This window comes from Peromyscus maniculatus, chromosome 2 (genome assembly GCF_049852395.1).
Source record: "Peromyscus maniculatus bairdii isolate BWxNUB_F1_BW_parent chromosome 2, HU_Pman_BW_mat_3.1, whole genome shotgun sequence".
NCBI classification, from domain to species: domain Eukaryota; kingdom Metazoa; phylum Chordata; class Mammalia; order Rodentia; family Cricetidae; genus Peromyscus; species Peromyscus maniculatus.
This window is the reverse complement of record NC_134853.1, coordinates 138,726,734-138,754,102: the sequence shown is the minus strand read 5'-3', so window position 1 is coordinate 138,754,102 and position 27,369 is coordinate 138,726,734. Positions and strand designations below refer to the sequence as shown.

The window sequence follows — 27,369 nt, the reverse complement described above, 5'->3', positions numbered from 1 at the left end:
ATCTATGTCACACTGACACAAAGATTTTGTCTCCATGGCAACTGGTCATTGGACCAATGAAATAATCGGTTGTCATGGTAACCCGATCTCCATCTTACTCCCACCAGGCACCTGTTTTAAATCATCACACCCTCTGACAACTTTGTACCACCTCACTGTTCCTTTCTTCTGTCCCTCAGTCACCCTGTTATCTCTGGCCACCGGCCTTAGGGCCCCTAAACTCACATTTGGATCCATACACGAGACTCCTAAAGCCACAGCAAATGAGAGTGATTTTTGTCGTGCGGAGCCACACTACGGCAGGGGAAGCCCTCTCAAATTCAAGAGCGAAGGAGCCTTCGCTCTGAACGAAGTGCGTGACGACCTTCTTCCCTAGGAAAAACACTTGAATTTTTAGACACTGTGCTGTCCTGATTATCCTCCTGCCTCTGTCAGTTCTGTCAGTGACTTCTTTCCGTCCTCTTATCTCTCAAATGCAGGTGTCTCACAAGGCTCCATTCGTTGTCTGCTCTTCTTCTAAACTGCACTGCCTGAGACAGCTACTACACCAGCCGAGGGAAGGTTACTGAGCCCCTGAAAGTAGCTGTAGACACGCTGGACTCAGGTGTGCTGCAAGTGTAAGGTGTACATGAATTTTAAAGACTTGCAAAACATTGATGTCAAAGAGCTCTTTACTAACATTTGTGCCGATTAAATGTTAAAGTGACAACAACATGGACATATTTAGTGTACTAAAACATACATTTCACCTTTTCTCTGGTTTTTCAAGACAGGATTTCTCTTTGTAGCCCTGGCTGTCCTGGAATTCACTTTGTAGACCAGGCTGGTCTCACACTCACAGAAATCCACCTGCCTCTGCCTCCTGAGTGCTGGGATTCAAGGTGAGCACCACCACCATCTGGCAATTTCACTGTAGTGATATTGTGTTCCCCATAATATTGTGCACCCTAATAAACTTATCTGGGGTCAGAGAACAGAACAGCCACTAGATATAGAGGCCAGAAAATGGTGGCACACACGCCTTTAATCCTCACATTCTGAAGGCAGAGATCCATCTGGATCTCTGTGAGTTCAAAGCCACACTGGAAACAGCCAGGCATGGTGACACACACCTTTAATCCTGGGAAGTGATGGCAGGAAGCAGAAAGGTATTTAAGGAGTGAGGACCAGAAACTAGAAGCTTTTGGTCTGGTTAAGCTTTTAGGCTTTTGAGCAGCAGTTCAGCTGAGATCAATTTGGATGAGAACTCAGAGGCTTCCAGCCTGAGGAAACAGGATCAGCTGATTAATTGGTGAGATGAGGTGGCTGTGGCTTGTTCTGCTTCTCTGATCTTCCAGCATTCACCCCAATACCTTGCTTCACATTTGTTTTTATTAATACGACCTTTTAAGATTTGTGCTACATCACCTTTTTGGTTGCTAGTGTGCATTTGTGTGTGTATATGTGCGCGCACATGTGTGTAGGCATGTGATTACCATGGAATGAATGTGAACATCAGAGAACAACATTCTAGAGTCAGTTCTCACCTTCCACCTTGTTGAGCCAGGGTCTCTCTTGTTTTTCTTCTGCACTGTATGCTCCAGGCAAGCTGACCTGCAGGTATCCAGGGGATCCTCCTATCTCTGCCTCCCATCTTAGAGTAAGAGTGCTAAGATTACAGATGTGTGCCATGGAATCCAGCTTTTTATACGGGTTCTTCGACAAACAGGTCTTTGGGCTTGCATGGCTAGCATTTTTACCCACTGGGCCCAGTTGATGGCATTTTTGAATGGCATATGTGGCTTGTATTCACTGTGTTATGACTCTATTAGACAGCACAGTTCTAAACTTACTAATACTCTCTCACATTCATTCTAGGTGTCGAGCATCTTCTCCATGAAATGATTCTAAAACCTTGAATTCTAGCCTCTACTCCAGGATTCAAACCCACATTTCCAATAACTTGCAAGTAACCACCAGTGGACAAAACTGTGAGCTTTCATTCAAAACTTGTTCTTTTTCTGACTGGCTTCGGTAAGTACACTTTGTGCAGGTTCTTATTACTGCTATAACAAATTGTCACAGATTGGATAGCCTGAAATAACACAAACTTGTTGTCTAATCATTGTGAAGGTCGGAAGCCAGAAATCAGTCCTGCTGTTCTATGAACGAGGTCGGGGTTAGGTTCTTTTGGGAGTTCTAGAAAAGCATCTGCCTCCTGGCCTTGACCGTCTACTAGGAGCTGCCAGCATGCTTTGGCTCATGTCCACAGCCATGTTCAATGCCAGCAGTGGTCAGCTCCAGTTTAGCTCTCCTGTCACTTCCCTCTCACATCTGTCTGTCATTGTGATCATAGGGGATCCACCCAGTCAAGGACGATCTCCCCATCTCAATGTTAGCAACCTTAATCCAACCTTCAATTTTTTTCTTTTTCCACTTTTCTGCATATGCATGTTTCATGTGTATGGATGTGCATGCATGTTGGTGTGTGTGCTTGTGTTGATCAGGAATCATCCCCCATTATTCTTCCATTTCACCCAATGAGGTAGACTCTCTCAGTCAAACCCACAGCTCACAGCATGGCAAGTCTCACTTGCCTTCTTGCTCTGGAGATCACCTGTCTCTGTCTTCCAAGGCTGATGCCATGCCCACCTGGCATTGGCCAGGGTTCTGGTCCTCATGATTGCATGGTCGTAAGCATTTTAACCTCTGAGCCATCTCCCCAGTCCCCAACCTTCAATCTTAATTTTTCCCTTGCCTTGTAGCATAATATATTCACAGAGATTGAGACAAAGACATCAGAGACTTCTCATCTGAAAGGGCTGGACAGGGAACAGGGGCCCTGTGCAATGTCAGCAAGAAAAGAAATGATAATTCAAGCAAATTCCAGAATTGTTTCCATTGCTTTCAAAGTGACTGATGGCAGAGAAGATTTAAGACAGCTCACAGGTATGGACCTCAATAGTCTGTCACTTTTCCTGATCCCTCTTCATTCTGAGTTTTTTTTTCACCCTGGGATCTATGGCAGCTATTGTATGTCATTAAATTCTGTCTTACTGGGCTTTTTATTATTGTGATTATTTACAGGCTTTAACTGAATATGTCTACTAGGTTGTCAGACATTTAGGCTACCTTTGCGTTCACCCATCCAGCCCTACCCCACCCCAAACTGGAGTTTTAGGCAGTTGTGAGCTGCTGAACATAGATGCTTCTGGTCCTCAGAGCTGCGCAGGTGCATTCAGATTTAGGATGTAAATCCACCACAACTAATGGTATTTAGTACAGTATTTAACACGTGGTAGTTTATCAATATCTAGTTTTTGAATTTAGTGAAATAGAGGCAACTCATGTTGACCTAGTGTGCTTGTTATTACAGCCACGGGTATCTTTAAACAGCTGGCTCTTTCATCACTGACTTCCACCTAACTTGTACTTTCAGTTTTGTCTTACAATGACCATCAGTGTCAGTTCTTGTGGGTGATGGACTATCATGCACTTGAGTTTTATGCTCATTCAAGGGTTGATTGTATTTTATTACATAAGTTATGATAGCATGGGTAGTCAAAAGTACAATTATATAGCTCTGTGTATGTTTATGTAAGTCAATGTCAGTGCCATCAATGTCAAAGAAATGAGAATTACTTATATAAGGACTGAGTTGAGGATCCCCACATCACAAGGAAACCGAGCAACCTCAAATTTGCTGATGGAGTGCATATCTCTGACAGATTAAGGTCTGTCGTGGTTTATTAAAGGCAGAAATTCCAGCACTTGAGAGACAGAGGCAGGTAGACCTCTGTGAGTTCAAGGCTAGCCTGGGCTACATAGTGAGTTCCAGGACAGCCAAGGCTGTCTATGTAGAGACCTGTCTCAAAAAAAAAAATTTTTTTTAAACTGAAAGTCCCTCAGAGTAGAATTTGTTAAATCTAATGAGGAAGGTTCAGAAAAGCTGCTGTAGTCAAAACTAATTGGCATTTTTTAATAAAGGATAGATGAAATCTGTGTTTTTACATTTTTTGAAAAAAAATTATTATTATTAGTTTGTGTATGTGTGTGCATGCTAATTAGTGCACACAGATTGATAAAATCAATCTTGAAAAAATTACTTGGAATTAATCTGGCAAAAGCAGGTAAGATCATTGTGAAGAAAATTAAAACAGTCTTCTAAGTATAACAATGTGCTAGTTACAGTGCAGCATGAGAACATACATAGAAACACAGAAAGAGCCCCGCAGAAATGGAGAGGGTCACAGGTTCAGGAGGTGCATGAGTCAGTGTCAAAAATGTAAATTCAGCTGGGCAGTGGTGGTGGTGCACACCTTTAATCCCAGCACTTGGGAGGCAGAGGTAGTCTCTGTGAACTCAAGACCAGCCTGATCTCCAGAGTGAGTTCCAGGATAGCCAAGACTGTTTCACAGAGAAACCCTGTCTCAAAAAAAAAAAAAAAAAAAAAAAAAAGATGTAAATTCTTCCCTAGACTGATCCAAGAATTCAATCACATTATAAAGAGAAAGCCAGACATGACTTTCCACGGAATGAAACAGTCTAATCTGAAAACTTAATCTGGGGCAGAGAAGGCAGCTTGAAGATGTGGAACCAACTGAAAGGATTGCCTTTCCAGGACCAACTTACTTAAATGTTGCTGGAGTGAGATGGCATGCCATTGGCATACAGTCAGACAAATCGGTGACTGAAAAAGGACAAAGGAAGGCCCCAGAAAGCAGCCTCTGAATGTTTGTAGACATAGTGCTGCAAATGTGCCATTGAAAATCTGGAGGAAGGGGCCAGCTGTGGTGGCACACTCTAATCTCAGCAGAGCCCAGGCGGATCTCTGTGAGTATGAGGCCTGATCTGCATAGAGAGTTCCAGGACAGGCAGGGCTACATAAAGAGACCCTGCCTCAAAAACAGAAAAACAAGAAAGAAAGAAAGACATAGAGGGAAGAACAAAGCACACAATAAATAAATGAGGACATTGGTTATGGTGAGAGAGTTCTGACTTTGGGGTGGCTTGTGATGCTCTCAACATGGCAGGAGAAACTATGGCCCCGCACTGAATGCTCTTCTCACATGCAGGAGGTAAAATGTTGACTCAAGGGCTGGAGACATGGCTCAGAGGTTAAGAGCACTCTTCCAGAGGTCCTGAGTTCAATTCCTAGCAACCACATGGTGGCCCACAACCATCTATAATGAGATCTGGTGCCCTCTCATACATGCAGGCAGAACACTGTATAAAATAATAAATCTTTTTTTTTTTTAAAGTTGACTCAAAGTAAAAGACAGTAGAATAGTGATCACTAGAAGCCAGAACGTGTAGAGGGGAGGCACTGTAGGTCAGGCAGCAAGTCCCAAACAGACTGGAAGGAGTTATAGGTTCTGAACATCATGGTGACTGTTGTCATAACAACCTATTATTTTTGGGCAGAACTGGGGAGGAAGCTCACAGTCTCCACACAGAAGAAATGGTGAAGGGCTGGAGATGGTCAGTGATTAAGAGCACTGGCTGCTCTTTCAGAGGATCTGGGTTCAGTTCCCAGCATCCACAGGGTGGCTCACAACCATCTGTAACTCCAGATTCAGGGGATCCAATGCCCTCTTCTGGTCTCTGCAGACAACGGGCACACACATAGTGCACAGACATACATGCAGGCAAAACATCCACACACATAAAGTAAAATAGTATAAAATAGTGGGAAAAGAAAGGAATGGTGAGCAGATAGCAATATTAATTATCCTAATTTGACCACCACATATTAAACATGTGTATCAAAATACTACACTGCCAGCCCCAAAATATACGTAATTTTATGTTAGCTAAAACTTTACAAATTAAAATACTACACAACCAAAGATGAAACAAAGATAAATTACAAACTTCAATCTGAGAATTTTTGGTTTGTTTATTGACAAGGCGAGGTACCTGAGTTTATAATAAACTTCCTACAAATCAGTAATAAATATGAGACAACAGTAAAGAGGTTAAAAAAAAAAGAGGTAATTTCTGAAGATTTCTGAGTGGCAAATAAATATGCAAAAAATATATCTTACCCCTGATCAAGAAAGCCTTTGGGACACTATTTCACAGCCATCTAAGTAGGAAAGTAGAAAAGGATGCTGGTACAAGTGTCGGATACGGAGCGCTGGGCTCTCATGCTGACAGGCAGCGTGTCAGTTCTTTCTGCCGAATTAGAAGATAATTTGACAGCTGTGTGCAGTGGTGCATACCTGTAATTCCAGCTGCTCAGGGGGGTGGGATGTGAGTATTAACTTGAGGTGATTTAGTAAGGCCCTGTCTCAAGAAGGAAAGGAAAACCTGCCCGGAGAGTTGGGGAAATGAAAACTGGCCTGCCATTTGACTCACTAATTCCATTGTAATTGTTATTCTGTCAGGCTAGAAAAGCCTTCACACATATGTACACAAAGTCTCATGTAAGAATGGTCAAGCTGATGCTATAGCTCACAGGTAGAATACATATTGAACATGCTTGAGGGCCTGGGTTCATGTACCAGTACCACACTCAAACACACACACACACACACACACACACACACACACACACACACACACACACCATGAAACATGGTAGTATTGTTTGTAATTTAAAAAAGGAAAACAGCTCATATGTCCAACAAAAGAAAAAGTGTAGTTTCAGCACATCACAACATAGTTTCCTATGCAGCATTCAGATAAAGTAATCAGTGTGATAGATATTGACAAGGATACACTTCAAACACAGAAAATCGAATTTCCGAATAAGATGTGGAGTAAAGTACCATCAACATAAAGATACAGCCATGTTTAAAACATGTTATGGCATACATACAAACATAAGTATCAAAGACACTGAATTCATGATAGTTGTTAGAGGTGGGAGAGAAGGACAGAAGTGAAGTTATTGTGGTGTTTACAGATTTTTGCCTCTGCTTCCAATATTTATTCCTTTTTGAAAAATCTGAAGCAACTATGGGTATAAAATATTAGCATCTGCTGAGTGGTGGTGGCACATGCCTCTAATCCCAGCACTCGAGAGGCAGAGGCAGGTGGATCTCTGTGAGTTCATGGCCAGCCTGATCTACAGAGTGAGTTCCAGGACAGAAAAAGCTCTTACACAAAGAAGCCCTGTCTTGAAAAAAAAAAAGAAAAAAAATAGCATCCATGTAGATGAATATGGGAACAGGCATCCATTCCATTTCCTCTTTGTATGTTTGCAATTTTTCTTTTCTTTTCTTTTTTTTCTAAGAAGAATGTTTTGGGAAAATGTAACAACAGCTGAAGTATGAGATAAGTTAGTTAGTTTTCTGTTGCTGCAATAAACACTATGACTGAAAGCAACTTGGGAGGGAAGGGTTTATTTCACCTTACAGTTGTAGTTCATCACTGAGAGAAGTCAGAACAGGAGCTGGAGGCAGGAGCTGATGCAGAGGCCATGGGGAAATGCTGCTTACTGGCTTGTTCCCCATGGCTTTCTTTTTTTTTTTTTCCTTTTTATTTTATTTTATTTTATTTTATTTTATTTTATTTTATTTTATTTTATTTTATTTTATTTTATTTTACAATACCATTCAGTTCTACATATCAGTCACGGGTTCCCCTATTCTCCCCCCTCCCACCCCCTCCCCTTACCCCCAGCCCACCCCCCATTTCCACCTCCTCCAGGGCAAATCCTCCCCGGAGGACTGCGATCAACCTGGTAGACTCAGTCCAGGCAGGTCCAGTCCCTTCCTCCCAGACTGAGCCAAGTGTCCCTGCATAAGCCCCAGGTTTCAAACAGCCCCATGGCTTTCTTATCTCACCCAGGGCCACCTGCCTGGGTAACACCACCCACAGTGAGCTGGACACTCCCACATCAAACATTAATCAAGAAAATGAAAGTTGGTCATGGTGGTGCACTCCTTTAATCCCAGCACTAGAGAGGCAGAGGCAGGCGGATCTCTGTAAAATTGAGGTCAGCCTCATCTATATAGCAAATTCCAGGTTAGCCAAGACTACACAGTGAGACCCTGTCCTAAACAAAAACAAAACAAACAAACAAAAAATAAAAATAAAAATAAAACGAAGAAAGAGAGAGAGAAAGAAAGAAGAAAGAAAAGGGCCGGGCATGATGGCTCATTCTTTTAATTCCAGCACTCGGGAACCTGAGGCAGTGGGATCTCTATGAGTTCAAGACCAGCCTGGTCCACATAGTTCTAGGACACAGCAAGACCATGTCTCGAAAAAAAAAAAAATCAAAAAGTAAAACAAAATAATTTTAAAAAATAAAATGGTGTATAATCTACATACATTCCCCCATAGCGGTAAGGCATCTCTGGATCACTGACAGTGCCTAATATAAGTTACTTAGACACGTGTAAGGTGAAACTGAACACCCGACAGAAGTGATTTAACATGTCACTCATCAGTTGGCTGAAGTCCTCTTGCTCTACCTGGGTGGGAGTCATGGGTAGGTAAAGAGGCAGGAGCTCTTCCAGTACCTTTGGCAGCATTTGTGTCCCTGTATTTGACAGCAGCATGTGACGGCGGTTAGACGGGAGCAGTGCTGGATGCCCTCTGGTGTCACAGCGGCACGTGATGGCGGTTAGACTGGAGCAGTGGTGGTGCCCTCTGGTGTCACAGCTTTCTGCCAGCCTTGGGAAGTGGGGCCCTTAACTCTTGTGTAGATCTGGTATTCTAGTTTGCTTTTTCAGTTGGTGTGATAAAACACCTTGAACAAAGCAAGTTATAGAAGGAAGAGTTTATTCTGGCTTATGGTTCTGGTGGGATGAGAGTCCCTCATGGCAGAGAAGTATTGCGACGGAGAGAGGGAGCGGCTCAGGAAGCAGATGCTGAGGGCTCACGTCTTCAAACACAAGCTTGAAGCAGAGAGAGCAAGCGCGGAGTAGCAAGCAGTGGAGCATTTAAGTCCCCGGGACCTGCCTCCTGCGCCTTCCCTGCTGGAGACCAAGTATTCAAGTACTTAAGCCTGTGGGGGACATTCTCGTTCAAACCACCACACACGGGAGGTTAGGTAGGATTCCTTAGCTCTTGGCAGCAACTAGCATCACAGCTTCTGGGCAGGCCTTTGCACTAGGGTTCCTCAGCACCAGTGTTTTATCTCCTGGGCTAGGGGTTTCTGAGATACTTGGCTGGCCCAAAAGTTTCGACAGCGCTCTGAAACTCTTCTTCCAACCAGGACCTGCAGTTTATTTTCTCTGTCTGTTTACAGCTTCCTTTAGCTTCAGCACTTCATTCGCTCTATTTCTGCCCACCCCGGCCCTCATTCCTGCCCTGGCCACTGTCTTGAACTGGTCATGTGCCTCTCCCTCAGCTGTTAAGCAGCTGGACACCTCACGGCCCTAGAGCTCGGCCTCGGGACCACTCAGCTCTGCCTCTCCTTCAGCGGTCAGGCTGAAGGCTGCCTTGCCACTTCAGCAACTCAGCCTGGAAGTGAACTTAACCGCATTGCCGCTGCTGACTCTAGGTCACTACTTCTTGGCTGTTTCTGCTGCTGCTTCACGTTACCAGCCCAGTCCATACTGCTAAAACTGGTCAAGGAGGTCACCGGAGACATGCTTTTGATTAGGTCTTATGCTGCAACACAGGACGATGTCTCCCAAGCTGGCTATCTAAGAGAACCTTATCTAACCACAGAATGGGTACTTGGATCAGTCACAGCACAAACTCACATACAAATGAAGGTTTGTGTTTCCACCAATCACAGCACATTTTGCACAGGAATGGAGGGAAATCAAGGCTTGGGTTTGTACAAATCATAGCCTTGCCTCTTTAGCACTGGTCACAGCAGTCATTCATTCTATTAGGCCACCAAGGGAAGTGCCTTGATTTCTTCAAGCTGTTTCCTGCCCATGTGCAGTTCCCAACATGTCCCACAATAGACAGGCCAGAGCGGGCAGCCTCCCTGAGACCCACTTGCTGATCGCCAAACTCAGGACAATGAAAGCAAGCACGTTTCACTTACCCCAGGCAGCAGAAAGTATGAATCCAGCATGCAACCTGGTCTAAATGAGAGGTTTTATTCTTAAGTATAAATATCATGCTTTTCTAAGTCAAGGACCAAATCATAGCAATGATCTTCCATTATGCTAATAAGAAAACACGCCACATGCTTCCTAAAAGTGCTAAAATCAGCTTCCCAATGTCTAGGCTATTAACTGTGATGTATCATACTCATATCCCAATGCTACCTTACTTCTAATTCTTCCAATAACGTAGTAGAATACATCATCACATCGTTGCCATCTCACAGAAAAATAAAGCAAGGCAAAGAAAGTGTATTTGTGGGCCACCATAACAAAAGAATACCAACATGCAGGGACTTGAAAAGGTGTAGAAGGCAGAAGGTCCAGAGTGGTAGGTACACTACAGAGTTATTCTACCTACAGAGTTATCTGGGCACGGTACCTTCTGTCTGGCTACTGTACTATCTATCAAGGTGTTGTCCTCACATATACATGGCTGACTTGTCCACCACACCTCCGTGTACCACCTGAGGGCAGGGAGAAATGAAAGGATGAAGGACAGACAGTTTCCTACAAATGCTTCAGCTCACTTTCTGTTGTTTAAAGATGCAAATAACTGCAAAGGAGGCTGAAAAAAAAAAAAGTAGCCTCTGGCTCCATGGCCTAGGTGATTCTATTACTAGAAGAAGATTACCATGACCATGGAAGGACACAGAATGTCCATTACTGTATCCAATATGTGATGCCCTCCTTCCTAATTCTAAGCTGTAGTTGTTTTTTTAATTTTTTTTGCCCACCCTCCAGCTCCCAAATAATCACACAGAGACTTATTCTTTCTATAAATGTTGGGCCTTAGCTTGGCTTATTTCTAGCCAGCTTAAATTATCCCTTCTACCTTTTGCCTCAGGGCTTATATGTTGGTTGTTTTTTCTCTTTAGGGAGGGCACCACTCAGCTCCCAAATAAATCACACATGAAAGCATATTCTTACTTATGAATGCTCGGCCTTAGCTTGGTTTAGTTTCTAGCCAGCTTTTCCATAATTTAAATTGTCCATCTACCTTTTGACTCTGGGCTTTTCCTGTTCTCTTACTTCTGTAAATCTTACTCTTACTCTGTAGCTTGCTGTATAGCTGGGTGGGTGGCTGCTGATGTCCTCCTCCTATGGCTGCTTCCTTCTCTTTTTCAGTTTTCTGCTTCTGTATATATTCTCTGCCTGCCAGCTCTGACTATCCTTTCTCCTGCCTTGCTATTGGCCTTCAGTTCTTTATTAGACCATCAGGTGTTTTAGACAGGCACAGTAACACAGCTTCACAGAGTTAAATAAATGCAACACAAACAAAAGCAATATGCCTTAAAATAATATTTCCCAACACTTTTACCTTTCTCTATTTCTGTAGATTTTTTCTTTCCTTCTTATTATGGCTATGTGGCTGGGTGGCTGGTCTCTGGCATCCTTCTCTCTTCCCCCTTTTTCTGCTCCTTGCTCTTTTCCCCCAGATTTCCCCTCCTATTTATTTTCCCTATCTTCCAGCCCCACCTATCCCTCTCCTGCCTACCTACTGGCCATTCAGCTCTTTATAGACCAATCAGGTGTTTTAGGCAGGCAAAGTAACATAGTTTCACAGAGTTAAACAAATGCAACAGAAAAGAACGCAACACATCTTTGCATCATTAAACAAATATTCCACAGCATAAATAAATGTAACACATCTTAAATTAATATTCTACAACACTAAGCCATGTACACAGATGGAAAGCCAAAGTTCATATTTCTCTTGTAGATTTAATTAAGCCAGTGTAAGCAGAAGTCACTGGGAAGGACTTCCTAGGAAGATTTAATTGTCCTTCACCTCTTTGTCCCTTTTCCTGCTGCTTAGACAGATAAAAGGTTGCAACTTCATAGTCTATATTTGAGTATGAGTAATGGCCAGCAGGCAGGCTGTGTGCTGGAGATGATGGGTACACAGGAAGGAAGAACTGGGAGGTTCCATGACCAAGGAGCCACCACGGCAATCATGAGCTGTCACACTTCTTTATTTCGAGGGAGAAATAGGCTTTGTATTGTTGCTTTTAAAATGATGATCAAGCAAATGTTATACCTAACTAATTCAAAGTATTCAATTAAATGATATATTCAGGGGCTGGAGAGATGGCTCAACAGTTAAGAACACTTGCTGCTTCTTTCAGAGGACCCAGGTTTGGTTCCCAGAACCACATGTCAGCTCATAACCACCTGTAATTCCAGTTCCAGGGGATCTGACGACCTCCTCTTTCGGCTTCTATAGGTACTAGGCACATACATGATGCATAGACACACAACACTCATAAACATGAAAACAAACTATATAGTCAAAATCATATACCTCTTAAGATCACATTCAGATGTATCCATTCTTGTCCCTCCAGGAGTACGTTTTTCATTTACAAGGTGGGACTAGTACCCTTTTGGAAGGCAGCTTCCCTCTTCTACTGCTGACACTGTAGTTGGCCCCCACATACTTAGGGAAAACTATTTATCTTTTTTTTTTTGGTCCAAATTATAGAGTGACAGGAGCATTGTGACTAGCAAAATATTTCTCTACTAGTTGTGTACAATGTTATAGGAAAACACCATGAGCTGTTGAACTGGATGTGATGTGTTTCTTGTCTCTTCTTTTTTTCTATTAATTAATTAATTAATATTAATTACCTTCTGCTTATTTACTTTGCTGTCATCTAGCATGTACCAACAGACAAGTGGGAAGTGGTAATAGGACAATTAATAAAGAGCATTTTTGAAATTTGTGATACTCTTTCTTAATTTCAATTTTTTTATTTGGGAAAAAAATCACAATGTAGGCTAGACGCATACAACTTTTCTGCTCAGAGTTTTAGTCATTCATATTCAAGGGTCATTTGACTAGAATAGGAAATAACCACATGAATAGTGTAACCTACCTGTTCTGTATTGCTACTGAGGAAGACACCACTAGAATAAGTGAAAGAAAATTGAGACTTAAATTTTTTTTATTGTTGGCAGTAGCTGATGCAGAGGCCATGGAGGGGAGCTGCTTACTGCTTTGCTTCCCATGGCTTGCTCAGTCTGCTTTCTTAGAGAACCCAGGACAACCTACACAGGGATGGCCCCATCTACCATGGGCTGGACCCTTCCCCATTGATCACTAAGTGAGAAAAATGCCTTGCAGCTGGACCTCATGCAGGCATTTCCTCAAGAGGCTCCTTCCTCTAATGACTCTAGCTTGTGTCAAGTTGACACACAAAATCAGCCAGTGCATTTGGTCAGTGTGGATACCTTACATTCCCAGGTCCAGCTGAGACAGAGGCCTCCCTAGCCTTCCAAGGATTATAAGCCAGTGTATTCCCTTTTTCCCACATTGGTTTAAATTTATTTTCTGTCATTTATAAGTGAATGACTTCTAAGAAACCTGGAAGAGGTCTGAGCTAGCCAGTTGGGACCTATCTTATGTGACCAACCCATCTTTCTGTTCATTAAGAACACTAGAGCTGTGGCTACAGAGAAGGCTCAGTGGTTAAGAACCTGGTTTCTGTTTCTAGCACCCACATCAGACAGCTTACAACCACTTGTAACTCTGTTCCAGGAGATCTGATTCCCCCTGGCCCTCTCCATCAGCACCTACACTTATGGGGTGCACATAAAGTCATTCAGGCAGGCACGCAGGCACACACACACACACACACACACACACACACACACACACACACACACTCACTCACCTTAAAAAAATTACCAGGAGTGAGGATGCACAGCTTTAATCCCAGCACTCAGGAGGCAGAGTCAGGAGAATCTCTATGAGTTAGAGGTCAGTCTGATCTACATTGCTAGTTCCAGGACAGTCAACACTACACAGAGAGATCCTGTCTCAAAAAAAACCAACAGGGGCTGGAGAGATGGCTCATCAGTTAAGAGCACTGGCTGCTCTTCCAGAGGACCCAGGTTCAATTCCCAGCACCACATGCAGCTCACAACTGTCTATAAACTCCAGTTCCAGGGGATACATGTAGGCAAAACAGCAATGCATATAAAAACAAACAAACAAACAATTCTAAAACCAAAAGCTGACAGAGCTAATTGTCTCTTCATTCCTTAAATATTGCCAGGGTCTTCCAATTCTGACTAAACTCCTGACTTTTTAAGGTCAACTCTCTCTCTCTCTCAAATTGTAATTTATATAGCATTTCTCCTTTCCCTTTCTCCCTCCAAACCCTCCCATATACCCCTCCCATTCTCCTTCAAATTCATAACCTCTTATTTCATTGTTATTGCACGCACATATGTATGCACACACATATACATATATATGTATATTTCTAAATATAGCCTGTTGAGTCCATATAATGTTATTTGTATGTATGTTTTCAGGGCTGACAGTTTGACACTGGACAACCAATTGGTGTGCTCTTCTCTGGAGCACACCACCTCTCACGCTCCAGGCGCTACCTAACTGCCTGTAGTTCTTTGTGTAGGGTTGAGGCATGCCTAATTGTTATCAACACATGTCTGAGTGCCTACTATATGTAGAAAGAGTACGCATAATACATGGCTCTTAAGAGAGTTTGTCTAGGTGGGCAAATAGTCATGGCACACACATTTGTGGGAACCTAGAAAGGACTCCACTGTCCAACATACATACAAGCCACCCATGGTGCTGGGTTCTTGCAAATAAATAAATAAATGAAACTTTATTTCAGCATCAACTAGTAAAGAGGCCAAGAGCTGTAAAAGTAGCACAATAAAATAAAAATTCAGCTTCTCCTGTCAGTTGGCTTTGAGGAAATTTCTAGGAAGGGAGAGGGGAGAAGCTGCTTGCCAGTTGGATAGTGAGAAGAAGGGACTTAGGATTGCTCAGCTCCAGCAGTCAGGGAGGGCTTCACAGGTCTCAGTTTTCTTTTCCAGGGAGTCATCTAATTCTGCCTGGGAGGTTTCGAGCTTGCGCTGCCAGATGCCCATTGACTGACTGCTTGTTCGCTTCTGCGCATGTCCATTCTTGGAGAGCTGGTTTCAACCTGCACTTGAATGGAGACAATTCTCTCAAAGACAATTTAAGAACTTGTGATTTAAGGAATGTGTGTCTGGGTGTGTTCAGGATGCTGAAATTCTCCCCTCCTGTGTCCTCTGCTCTTACTGACTATACCAGAATTCAGCATGGAGTGTTGTCCCTCCCCGTGTGTGTGTGTGTGTGTGTGTGTGTGTGTGTGTGTGTGTGTGTGTGTGTGTGTATTTGTAGCTGGAGATCAAAGTCTGTGTCTCATACATGTTGGATAAGTTCTCTGCCATCCCAGACAGGAAGTTCATTTTATTGAGTTTGTCTGATTTTTTTTGTTTGATTGGTTTGTTTTTTGTTTTGTTTTGTTTTGTTTTTCAAGACAGGGTTTTCCTGTGTAGTCCTGACCATCCTGGAATTTACTCTGTAGACCAGGCTAGCCTCAAATTCAGAGATCTGCCTGCCTCTGCCTCCCAAGTGCTGGGATTAAAGGCGTGTGCCACCACCACCTGGCTCACACACAATACTTCTAATACTACATATGCATATCTCTTCTACAACAAGCAGTGACCCAATTATCTGTGGTCATTATATGGCCAGCTCATAATTGAATGCAATCCTAACACTGTTCACCCAACACTAGGATCAGATCCCACAGGTTACCCCCAAAGACTGTAATCTCTTCAGGTGCCAGCCACCTCCTGTACCCCTGACTCACTGGCTGTAAACTGTGGATTCCCAATCACTATGACACCAGGTCTGATAACTTGCTCGAATGGTCCACTGAGCTCACGGAAACATCTTGTTCACAGTTGCCAGTTTATTCCAGAAGATCCAATTCAGGAGCAACCAAGCAAAAGAGAGGCAAGTCTGGGGCGAGAGACGTGAACCTTGTGCCTTCTCCTAGTGCACTGTGTTCCCCAGCTCAGAACTCTGGCAATGCCAATGGGGTCTTATGGACTGTCTTCATTAAGTAGGCATGGTTGGTTACATCATTAGCCACTGATCACTCAACCTTTAGCTCTTTCTTCCTCTTAGAGAAGGATGTGGGTGGGATTGCATGTTCCCTCCTTCTAACCATGTGGTTGGTTGCTCTGGTAACAGCCTCCCCCATTGGGCACTCCAAAAGTTGCCTCATAAACATGAGTTAAAATGTGGTTGTTATTAGCAACAACCCATACTCTTTTCATTTCTTTCACTCCTGAGGCTGATTTCAGAGTCTGGGGACAAACAAACAAACAAACAATAAATAAATATAAAAGAAGTAAGTCAAAGATGGCCAACGATGTTCCTACCTCTTAATAAATTATAATAGTTTTAGGAAGTGTATATGGGAATCTACAAAAAGACTAAAATAGGAGTTTATTTTTATTATTATTACACTATGAATTGATGTGGTATGGAATGCATGCATACCACAGTGGACATATGCAGGTCACAGAGCAACCCGCTGGAGTAGACTCTCTCTTCCCACCTCGTGGGTCCAGGGAATTGAACTTGCATTGTCAGGCTTGAGGCAAGAGCCTTTGCCTGCTGAGTCATCTTGCCTGCCCCTAAAACATGGACCTGACTAGTCCACATTTCACTAGGAGTTGGTGTCACTGTGTTAAAAGGTGATTACCCATTTTCTACTGTGTAAACCCAGCCTAATCTTGTGCCCATTATACTGTAAACTGTCATGTGCTTTTTGAGCTCACTGAGAAGCTGATTCTGGTAGCAGGGTAGGCCCCTCCCACTTTCAGACCCGAACACACCTATGTTAAACGTCTTCCAAGACACCTTGTCCAGGATGGGCTGGCCTTCGAACCCTACCGCAAAGAGGGAAGAGATCAAGAGTAAAAGCAGGGTGCCCTTGAGGACAGCTAAAAACAACACTGTCTCTAACAGAGGTTACTAGTGTTTGTCCATCATACAAAAACGCTTGTGGGAGAAGGAGAAATCCAGCCATGGGCAGCCCAGCTCCTGGAAGCTCAACTCAGGCTGACTGCCTCAGTTTCTGCAGGATGGTGTGAGTACTCAATTCAATGACCTTATCTCTCTCTGTGGCTGTTTCTTCCTTTACTTGGAAGCCTCACACTAGGGGACAAGGGGATGCTCTGCCCTGCCCAAGACTCTGCTGGGAACTCTGCCTGGCTCAATAGAGCTTCCTCCATTGGTTTCTGCTGGATGCTTTGAGCAACGCATTTTATGAGATTTGCTGTCTGTCTGTCAGCTACTTGTTATTAATTCTTTTACTCACTGTATAGTTAAAAAACACACTTCAAGGGCTGGAGAGATGGTGCAGTGGTTAAGAGCACTGGCTGCTCTTCCAGAGGACCTGGGTTCAATTCCCAGCACCCACATGGCAGCTCACAGCTGTCTGTAATCTACTTGCAAGGGATCTGACACATAAGTAAATGAATAACAAATATTAAAAAACCATACACACTTCAAAACTGAGAATATGGGTATCATAGATCATTCTCTGTACCATACAAAATAGGTCTCCAAGTAGTCCAAGCTCAGCTGAGTAAAGCAGGCCTGCTCTGTTAGGGCACGGCAGTACATTACGCACATATATCCAGCTACTTTGGAGTCAAGATGGGAGGAGCTCATTGAATTCAAGAGTCCAAGACTAGTCAGGTAACATAACAAGGCCCACATTTCAAAAACAAATCAAAAGCCTGGTCTGCTTTGCAGATCTGATAAGCGTGACCCTCTTCCTGCAGGCAGTCTAATTATATTGTTTCCAAATTTGCCAAGTGAGTGGACTCGGTCTGCTGGCTGAACTCTGTCCTATAGGCTATTTGTTATTAGCTAAACTGAGAATAAGATGATCTTTTGGTTCCTGTGTGTGTGTGTGTATGCCCCCACACATGTGGTATTACTGCATATATGTGCATGTATACATCTGTGCATATGTGTATGAAAGTCGGAGGTTGAGTGTATTCCTTAATTGATCCCCAACTTATCTGAGATAGAGCTCATTGGTTTGGCTAGCCTGACTGGCCAGGAAGTCCCAGGGTCCTTCTGGCCTCTGCCTCCAGTCCCAGCACTGGAGTGTCGCTGAGTGCTGCTTTGCCTGGCTTTTTACACGGGTACTGGGGATCTGAATTCAAGTCCTGTGCTTGCAGAGAAAGCATCTCACCGACTGAGCCATTGCTGCAGTCCCAACCTCTTGTTTTCTATCCATTTCTTTCTTGTGTGTGTCGGATCCTTAGGAGTCCTAAAGAGAAAAGCTTGGCAAAACAGAATTTGTAACAGATTGGGCTATTGGTCCTAATGTCAAATTTTTGCTGCTCTTGAAGGAAGGATTATACCTCCCTATTCCACTGATGTCAGTCTTAGACAGGCACTCTTGCCCTGGTGAAGAGATGTGAGCTGATCTCACATGTGCAAGTTCCAGGATAAAGAGTCAATACGTGATTTGACTGCTTTCCTCTTCCATAAGATGCCAACACTGTTTCAGACACGGAGTTTGTCTTCCCTGCATCCAGTCTCCCTTCATTCCTCCTAAGACAACTCCAATTTTGCCCCTGTATTCACCCACCTCTTCATGGCTCTGTGGATAGGGAGAGGAGTCTGTGGGCAGAGTCTTCCTGTCTCAACCATCCTGCTCCCAAATAACCGGTAGTTGCTTTCCACTGAAGTGAGTCAGAGACTTAATATAAATGCTTGGCCAATAGCTCAGGCCTGTTACTAACTAGCTCTTACAACTTAACTTGTTTCTATTAATCTATGTGCTGCCCCAAGGCTTGTGACTTTTACCTCTATCCCATTTTGTATGTCTGACTTATTCTCTGCCTGGCTGTCCACTCCTCTGACTCCACCCTTCCTCATCCCATCATTCTCAGTTTGGCTTTCCTTGCTTAACTTTATCCTGTTCAGTTATTGGCCAGTCAACTTGCTTATTAAACCAATCATAGCAACATATATTCACACAGTGTACAGAAAGACTATTCCACAGCAGGAGTCCAATTCCCAGACCCGGGGAGAATTATCACTAATTTAAGTTATGCACAATGAATCCTCATTCTTTCCTACTGTGAAGCTGAAGTTCTTCCAGGAGGCCACATTGCAAGAGCAAGCTAGTAAGAAGCCTGAGCCATAAACCAAACAGTTTGTAATTAATATTAAGCCTCTGAGTGATTGTTTTAAAAGTGGCTGTGGAACTGTGGGACCAGGGCGGGACAGAGAAAAGTGTCTGGCTGCATATGGTGCCCAAATATTTGCCAAGAATTTCCACATACAACGTGAGAAAGCTAAAAGGGGGTTCTAGAACACATAAATGGGGCCAAGAGCAGCTTCCTAGTTCATGTCTCTCATGCAGGCCAAGGTACAAAGACGCTGCGGCATTCAAGCGTGGTTGATTCCCGCAGCAGTACACAGAGGCATTTCCAAGCCATGCAGCACACAATGTGATGGATTTAGCTTTTGCTAGTACAGATAAAATAAAATAAAATAAAAAAGGTGTCTGGACTACACTTTGCGTGATGGAGGCATAGACCCACTGCTTCCCAGAGTTGGCAGTGAGCATGGCTCCCAAAGCTAGCAGTAAACATACCTCCACTATGTTGGGAAGCCAAATGGGGCGGAGCCAGCAACAAAAGCTGAAGATTCAGTCATAGCCACACAGTTTAACAGTTTAAAAACTTTCCTGGTCTGAAAAGGATTACAGATACACAATAGGACAGATTCAGATGGGGAAAAAAAAAAAAACCTCTAAATGGTTTGCAATATGTGTAAAAATGTACGTAGGCTTGGAAAAGAAAGGAAAGGAATATAGGCAGTTATACAAAGACATAAATAGTTTTAGAAAATAAAGTCTTAGACAATAAAAGTAATATAAAAGAAATAAGCCAGATAAAGATGGAAAATACATAGAGTCTGGATTATGTATATTATGTTTTCTTTGAATTTCTTGACTGTTAATTAGCTAAATGCAGAAAGACATTTGATTATAAAGGCTGCTAAGTTAAATCAACATATATATTTTAAAGGTATTTTGACTTCAAAATTTGGGTTTAAGGATATGTTGCTTTGGAAAAGACGTTCTGTAGCATGAATCTTAGAAGGGATTATTAATAAAAATAAACCTGGAGCCAGGTATTGGGATGAATGCTGGAAGATCAGAGAAGCAGAACAAGCCACAGCCACCTCACCTTGCCAGTTCCTCAGCTGATCCTGTTTCCTCAGACTGGAAACCTCTCAGTCCTCATCCAGAATGAATCTCAGCTGAACTGTGCTGCTCAAAAGCCTAAAAGTTTAACCAGCTCTAGTTCCTGGTCCTCACGCCTTAAATACCTTTCTGCTTCCTGCCATCACTTCCTGGGATTAAAGGCTCGTGTCGCCATGCCTGGCTGTTTTCAGTGTGGCTTTAAACTCACAGGGATCCAGGCAGATCTCTGCCTCTGGAATGCTAGGATTAAAGGTGTGTGTGCCACCATTTTCTGGCCTCTGTATCTAGTGGCTGTTCTGTTCTCTGACCCCAGATAAGTTTATTAGGGTGCACAATATTTTGGGGAACACAATATCACCACAAGGTTCTGCTTTTGTTTCCACAGAAGATGAGGGCATGTGGATTGCTTCCAGGTTAATATGATTCGATTGAACAAGACCCCTGTGGTGGTATTTTTATTTGTGCTGAAATGTGATATTTTATTTGTATGTTAATCAATAAAGTTTGCCTGGAGATCAGAGGTCATAGTCAGCCATAAACAGAAGGCAGTGGTAGCACACACCCTTAAGCTGATCATATGGCAGGCAGAGTCTCTGTATGTTCAAGGACACAGCCAGGCTGGTGATACACGCCTTTAATCCCAGTAACAACCATAGAGACCTGGAGGTCTCTATAGACAGGTAGTGATGAGGAAGTGATGTGACTAGGCTTAGAGCCAATGAGAAAGCAGAACAGGAAGGCAATAAAGGCACAGGTTAGACAGGAAGAGGTTCACTTGGGAAGCTACGATGTGGTGAGCTAAGGTTAGTTGGCAGCTGTTGCTATGATCTCTACAGCTTGTACCCCTATATTTGGCTCTATGTTTCTTATTTAATAGGACTGTTTAGAAATTCATCTATAGACCCCCTGAAAAATCTCCAATGGGAACAGATGGCTCAGATGATCCAACATTTTAGAGCACCTCTGTTGCAGTTTCCTCTGAGTTCTGCATCCAAAAAGGCTTCAAGGCTATTGGCTGAGATGATCCAGCCTCATAGACTACTCCTGTCAGGACTTGAACATAATCCTAAATTTTCTCAGGGTCCCCCAAAGATTATCATTGCCCCCAATCAGCAGGAAGTAGCCTAGAAAATTATGCCCACAGTCCTCAAAAATGGATTATGAATGTTTGTCTTTGTTTAGGGGGCTTGGTTACAAATTGTTATTGGTCATAGTCAATTGCTTTCTAAAAGAAGAAAGGAGGATATGATATAGAAATGATAAAAAAGATAGATTATTGAATCTACTTTGACCCAAAAATCAGCTGTTAATATCAAACTACTTTACATTGATATGGATTTTGGTGTAGTGATACAAATTTAAAGTTAACTTTGTTACACTGTATATATGTTTCTATTCTTGTTTAAAGGATTTTTGTATATTGATACAAAATTAAGGTTATTTTTGTTACAACATACTATATATATATATATATATATATATATATATATTTCTATTTTTGTTTAAGGTATTGTACCTATGCAGTTCATTTAAAATATAAGGTAAAGTTCTAATTTTTGAAAGCTATTATTATAAACTATTTAGGATAATCAAAAAACATAGCTTAATAGTCTTCTATAACAATCAAGTTTGTAGATATGTCAGGTATGTTTTCAGGATCATAAAGAGATATATTTTAGATAGATGGTCTTCAAATACTTCAAAGACCTGTAGAATATAGTATTTAAAATATTTTGTTAACATAGGTTTTTTTCATAACATTATGAGACACATCTGCTCCTGGCAGTGCCAATTCATGTCAGAGAAGATGATGGGTGTTGAAGAAACTCCTTGTGGAGTTTTCTTTCATTGTGGCAAGCCTAGTCATTTGGGTAAGAAACTGCTTTTGCCTGAACTACTTGACAGTATGTTATATAAACTGGACATGCAGGACCCATGGGAAAATGAACACTGAATTTTGCCAAAACAGGATGAGATGGTCCTTCAGGTTCCTGCTTCACAGAAAAAAACTGCCAGGCATTCTGCATGACATAGAGAAAAGCAACTGACAAACTTTGTCAAAATAGGCAAAACAGTCCTTCAAATTTCCTGCTTTCCCAAAAAGTATGCCAGAGACTCTAAACCTGTAGGCTCAAGATGGATGCCCCAATACTACAGAGGAACTTTGGGTGTCTGTCCCAGCCAGATGTATCTGTCATTTCTAGACTTTTGGAAGTTGCTTACAATGCACTTCCTGTTTACTTAGGTAATATTATATTCTTCTGGGGTCTTTGATGGAGTTGAAGACTAGATAGTTGTAATTATAGTTTTTCTTAGTTATAATAAAAGATAAATTAGATATAAAACTTTAGATTCACAAAAATAAGATAATTTTCTTTAATTTTGCCAAATACAAAGAGACAAGATATTGTAACTGTAATTCTTGCTTAATAACTGTTTTGTTATATCTAGTTTTACTGTGTTAAAATGAAAACCTCCTTTTGATTAGACAGAAAAAATGAAATGCTGTGGGATGGTCTTTCTGTATGTTGTGTGAATATGTGTTGCTATCACTGGTTAATAAAGAAGCTGCTAGCCGGGCGGTGGTGGCACACGCCTTTAATCCCAGCACTCGGGAGGCAGAGCCAGGCGTTTCTCTGTGAGTTCGAGGCCAGCCTGGTCTACCAAGTGAGTTCCAGGAAAGGCGCAAAGCTACACAAAGAAACCCTGTCTCGGGAAAAAAAAAAAGAAGCTGCTATGGCCTGTGGCAAGGCAGAATAGAGTCAGGCAGGGAATCAAAGCAGAGAGACAAGGAGAAGAAGGCAGAGTCAGGGGAAATGCTGAGCACTGCTGGGGGAGCAAGATGTAATGGAACACAGGTAACACCACAAAGTCATGTGGTAAAACAGATTAATTGAAATGGGTTGAATTGTTGTAAGAACTAGTTAATGATAAGCCTGAGCCATAGGCCATCAGTTTGTAATTAACATAAACCTCTGTGTATTTACTTGGGACCAAGCGGCTGCGGGACACAGGAAAACTTCCAGCTACACCACATCTCTGTTTAAAATGCTGCAAGCTCTCGGACCTTGGCAGAAGTGAACATCATGGTTATAGAGAAATAGAATGTTGCAAGTTGGGAGCCAAAATTTTCTTGGACTGCCTTAGGCCTTTCATGCACTTTGAACCTTTGCATCTGACTTAAAACCCTCATGACTATTAGGTAAAGCATAGGGATGTATCTTAAAGCATAGCAAACTGTTAGCCTCCAGTAACCCAAAGCTAAGATGCGCTAACAGTTGAAACCTATATAAAACGTCCCCATTCTGCTGTAGCTCACCTGCTTGGCACTCCACTGATGCATTGATAAATGTGTTTACTTATGACCTCCCTTCCTCTGTGTCATGGAGTAACTTGAGTTTGTGTTCCCTGGCCAGGGTAAATAAACAGTGTTCCTATATCCTTGAAAGCAGAGAGGTATATTTTTTCATGTTGATGCTAGTGACTGGTTTAGGTGTGGGAAGTCTGCCTGAGGGCTTCTGAGAAAGGTTTTCCTGCTGATAAAAAGATACATGAAAAGTGGTGGTCCTGACTTGTGCTGGATTCTGTGTGGCTGTGACCCCTGGCATCATCCTCTGGGTGTCAAAAGTGAAAAAAATGGAAAAAGATCTGGGTCCCTGAAGTCAGTGAGAAGTTAAATGAATAAACTGTAGAGGTCACTTCTCACAGTTTTTGTTTATATGAGATAATACCTTCCTTTTATTGTGGAAGACAGTTGAATCTGAAATGGAGGGGTTTAATTGTAGGAACATTGGAACAGCAGAACAGCACCCTTTCATATTGCTGAAGTTCAGAGACATCAGGGTTAGATTTGAATTTGGAAATCATGTATAAAGAAATATTGCATAAATAATATGTATTAATTGGCATTACTATAACAAAATATTTGAGATAATCAGTCTATAAAGCAGAAAATTCATTTTCATCATGATTTTGGAAGTTTCGGTCCAGGGTTGGCTGAGTTGCTGCTTTGGAGCCTATGACAAGACAGTCTATTCTGAGACACTTGGCAGAGGAGGCAGACAGAAAACGGAGAAACTGGGGAAGGGCTGAAGTCCCAATGCCCCCATTTCCGGTGACCCAGTTTTGCTAGGATCCATATCTTAGATGTTCTTCCACCTTGCAATAGCTTGACAGACTGATGACCAAGACCTTAAGGCACCTGGGTCTCCACGGGGATGCTTATCCAAACCACAGCATTGCACATCTTAGAAAATGGTCTTCTATTTGGGGAAACTACTTCTGTGCTTGAGGAATTGTGATGATATAATAAAACATTCCACTCACAATTGAATATGGCCATAATTGAATATGGCCATAATTGAATAGGGTCATAGGTTCTCACCTATGACCAAATCCTGGACCAGGAAATCACAGAGGTGTTATTAACTGCCTGGTGAGGAGAGCTCATGAGAAAGTGGTTTTAACATCTGAATCCCCAGAGGCTGCTTGGCTTAAGCCTGGGTTGTGTGGACCTTGGTAGTGATTTGCTCATGACAACATGAGTGTGATGTCTTTGAAAGCGGGTTATAAGCAGCTTGAACTTTATTGATTCTCATATTGTCCAGCAAGTTATCATCCCAGCTTGATTATGATCTCTTCTAGATATTGTTGGAGGAAGTGTATGTAAAATGAAGCTGCAGTTATGTTGAAGATCCCACAGACTGTTCGACCTTGGTTGAGTAGAGCATCCAGGTGGTTGTTGACAGTGTAATGCCACAGGCTGGATGCCATAATTACCTTGGTATATCTCAGTCTCTCTAATAGCTGTTTGCCTTCAGGCTCTGTAACTGACCTAATCTCCTCATAACTACTGGGTAAAACTCTTGGAATGCAATATTAAGTTTGACAGACCCCTACCAAAGCTAAAGCTGAGAATCTCTAAGATAACATTCGATATTAACAGGAGGGAAGATACTATGGTCAAGAAAGTTGTCTCCCAAGACAAGACTTATCCTTTGCACCTGGGAGGTGCTGAGCCAAGATTTCCCCAAATGCAGGAAAGTTGACTGCATACTTTGTGGTAGTGGGAGATTGTGTTCATATGATCTCCCATTAATTAAAAAGAAAAATAACACGTGAAACCAATAGAAAATGTTTCTGTTCTTAGATATAGCTCACCTATCTGATGCCCTACTTTACTTATCAAATATATTGATTTATGACTTTCTTGGTGCTGTGTCTATAAAAGTTTGTTTATCCTTTTCCATGGCAGAATATGTCATTCAAGGTACGTTGAACTAATGTTTCCAGGTCACTCATATTCGGCTCAAAATGAGCAATTTTCTCATGGCCTTTTATGCAGAGCTCTTCTTTTTTGTCAACAGCTCTGGTCTAATGCTACAAGACCCGGGTGAGGAAACCCAGCCAGGCCTGTCCAGAGTCTTCACGGACCCTCAGTGCAGCTGTTCCTCCTCCTGGATTAGGGCAGGTTCCTTCCCGGACTAAGGATCATGTGACTGACTAGTGACAAGGAAGGGCAGGTCTTTATGGCCACGAGTATATAGAAGAGGGGGGACGTTATCAGCACATTTTCAGGTTTCACGTTGTCTTCTCGGAAGAGGCGATCCAGACTTTATGGCCTGCCCTGGGAAAAAGACTTCCGGTTTCTATACCCCGCCCCGAGGAAGCAAGGGCAAGGGCAGCAACAAAGTCAGAGGGTCTAGAAAAGAATTTGTCTCTGCTCTCCTTCCACTTCAAAGTTTTCTGAGCCCTACCAATACCTGGTGGGTGACTCTGTAGAAGCCCTGTAGAGACAAGGCTACACAAAATACATACCACAGGCAGGCAAAAAGTAAAATAAAATAAAATAAAAACAAAAACAAAACAAAACAAAAAAACAGGCATGGTAGCTTGTGCCTGCAGTCCCACTACTCAGGAGACAGAGGTCAGAAGATCAGATGTTCAAAGTCATCCCTGGCTAGATAGCAAGTTCTAGGCCAGTCTGAGTTACACGAGACCCTGTCTCCAAAAACAATTTAAAAATGCCATGGAAAGCCTGGCGGTGGTGTCGCACGCCTTTAATCCCAGCACTCGGGAGGCAGAGGCAGGTGGATCTCTGTGAGTTCGAGGCCAGCCTGGGCTACAGAGTGAGTTCCAGGAAAGGCACCAAAGCTACACAGAGAAACCCTGTCTCGAAAAAACAACAACAAAAAACCATGGAAGGTCAGATGGGCATTGTGTGACACAGTACCTTTAATTCCAGCACTTGGGAGACAGAGGCACACAGATCTCTATGAGTTTGAGGATAGCCTGTAACACAAAATCTTAAAAGGTCCTATTAATTAAAAAAAAATCCAGAGCCAGATATTGGGGTGAAAACTGAGAGATCAGGGGAATAGAACAAGCCAAGCCACAAGTTCTTACCGCTAGGAAATCCTCAGCCCAAGAGAGCTACTTCCTGTATACTCACGCCTTATATACCTTTCTGTGCCCTGCCATCTTACTTCCTCTCTCTGCCCAGCTACATCAACCTCCTCTTTCCCCCCAGCTCTATCACTTCCGGTCTATCTGTACAGATCTCCAGACCTCTATGGTTAACTAGTGCTGGGATTAAAGGCATGTGCTACCATGCCTGGCTCTGTTCCCAGTGTGGTCTTAAACTCACAGAGATCCAGATGACTTTCTGCCTCCCGAATGCTAGGATTAAAGGCGTGTGCTACCCCTGCCTGACCTCTATGTTTAATATAGTGGCTGGCTTTTTCCTCTGATCCCCAGAGAAGCTTTATTGGGGTGCACAAATAAAATATCACCACAGTAGCCTGGTCTACATAGTGAGACCCTGTGCACCCCCCCACCCCATCCTGCAAAACCATGCAACCTCAAGGCAAAGGCAGGGTAGAGCCTCTAGCTACAAGCAGAGCTGTGGTTAGACCATCCTCTTTCAAAGCACTAATTATAAGACACTGGCTTACAGGTCTGTCACTTTAAGAAAATACAGTCAGGGTCTAGGGAGATGTTGCAACCTTATTGCTGAAAAAAAAATTCTTTTGAAAGCCCATTTATACAGAACTTTCCCAGAGTCCTATCTTAGTGAAACATGATATTCACGGTGAAATGGACACCTTACCCAAGACGTATTGCCCAATGATTTATAGATATCATTCTAGAGTTTGAGCTTGAAACTGTAAAACTCCTTTGCAATAAAATAAAATAAAAAGAAGGGAAGAAAGAAAAAGATGTTTTAGGGACAGCAAGGTGGATGAGCAGGTAAAAGTATTGTTGGACAAACC

General features: G+C 42.6%; 1 protein-coding gene across 1 annotated transcript in view; it reads left to right on the top strand.

Moving 5' to 3' along the window:
- Positions 1-27,369, top strand: part of Rimkla (ribosomal modification protein rimK like family member A) — a 63,758-nt gene continuing 36,389 nt past the window's right edge. Inside the window, exons 1-4 of the mRNA XM_042271795.2 lie at positions 1-352; positions 480-604; positions 1,858-2,013; positions 2,745-2,928. Coding sequence (XP_042127729.1) covers positions 2,829-2,928 — 100 coding nt within the window. The 5' untranslated portion in view covers positions 1-352; positions 480-604; positions 1,858-2,013; positions 2,745-2,828. The remainder of the gene's footprint in view (positions 353-479; positions 605-1,857; positions 2,014-2,744; positions 2,929-27,369) is intronic.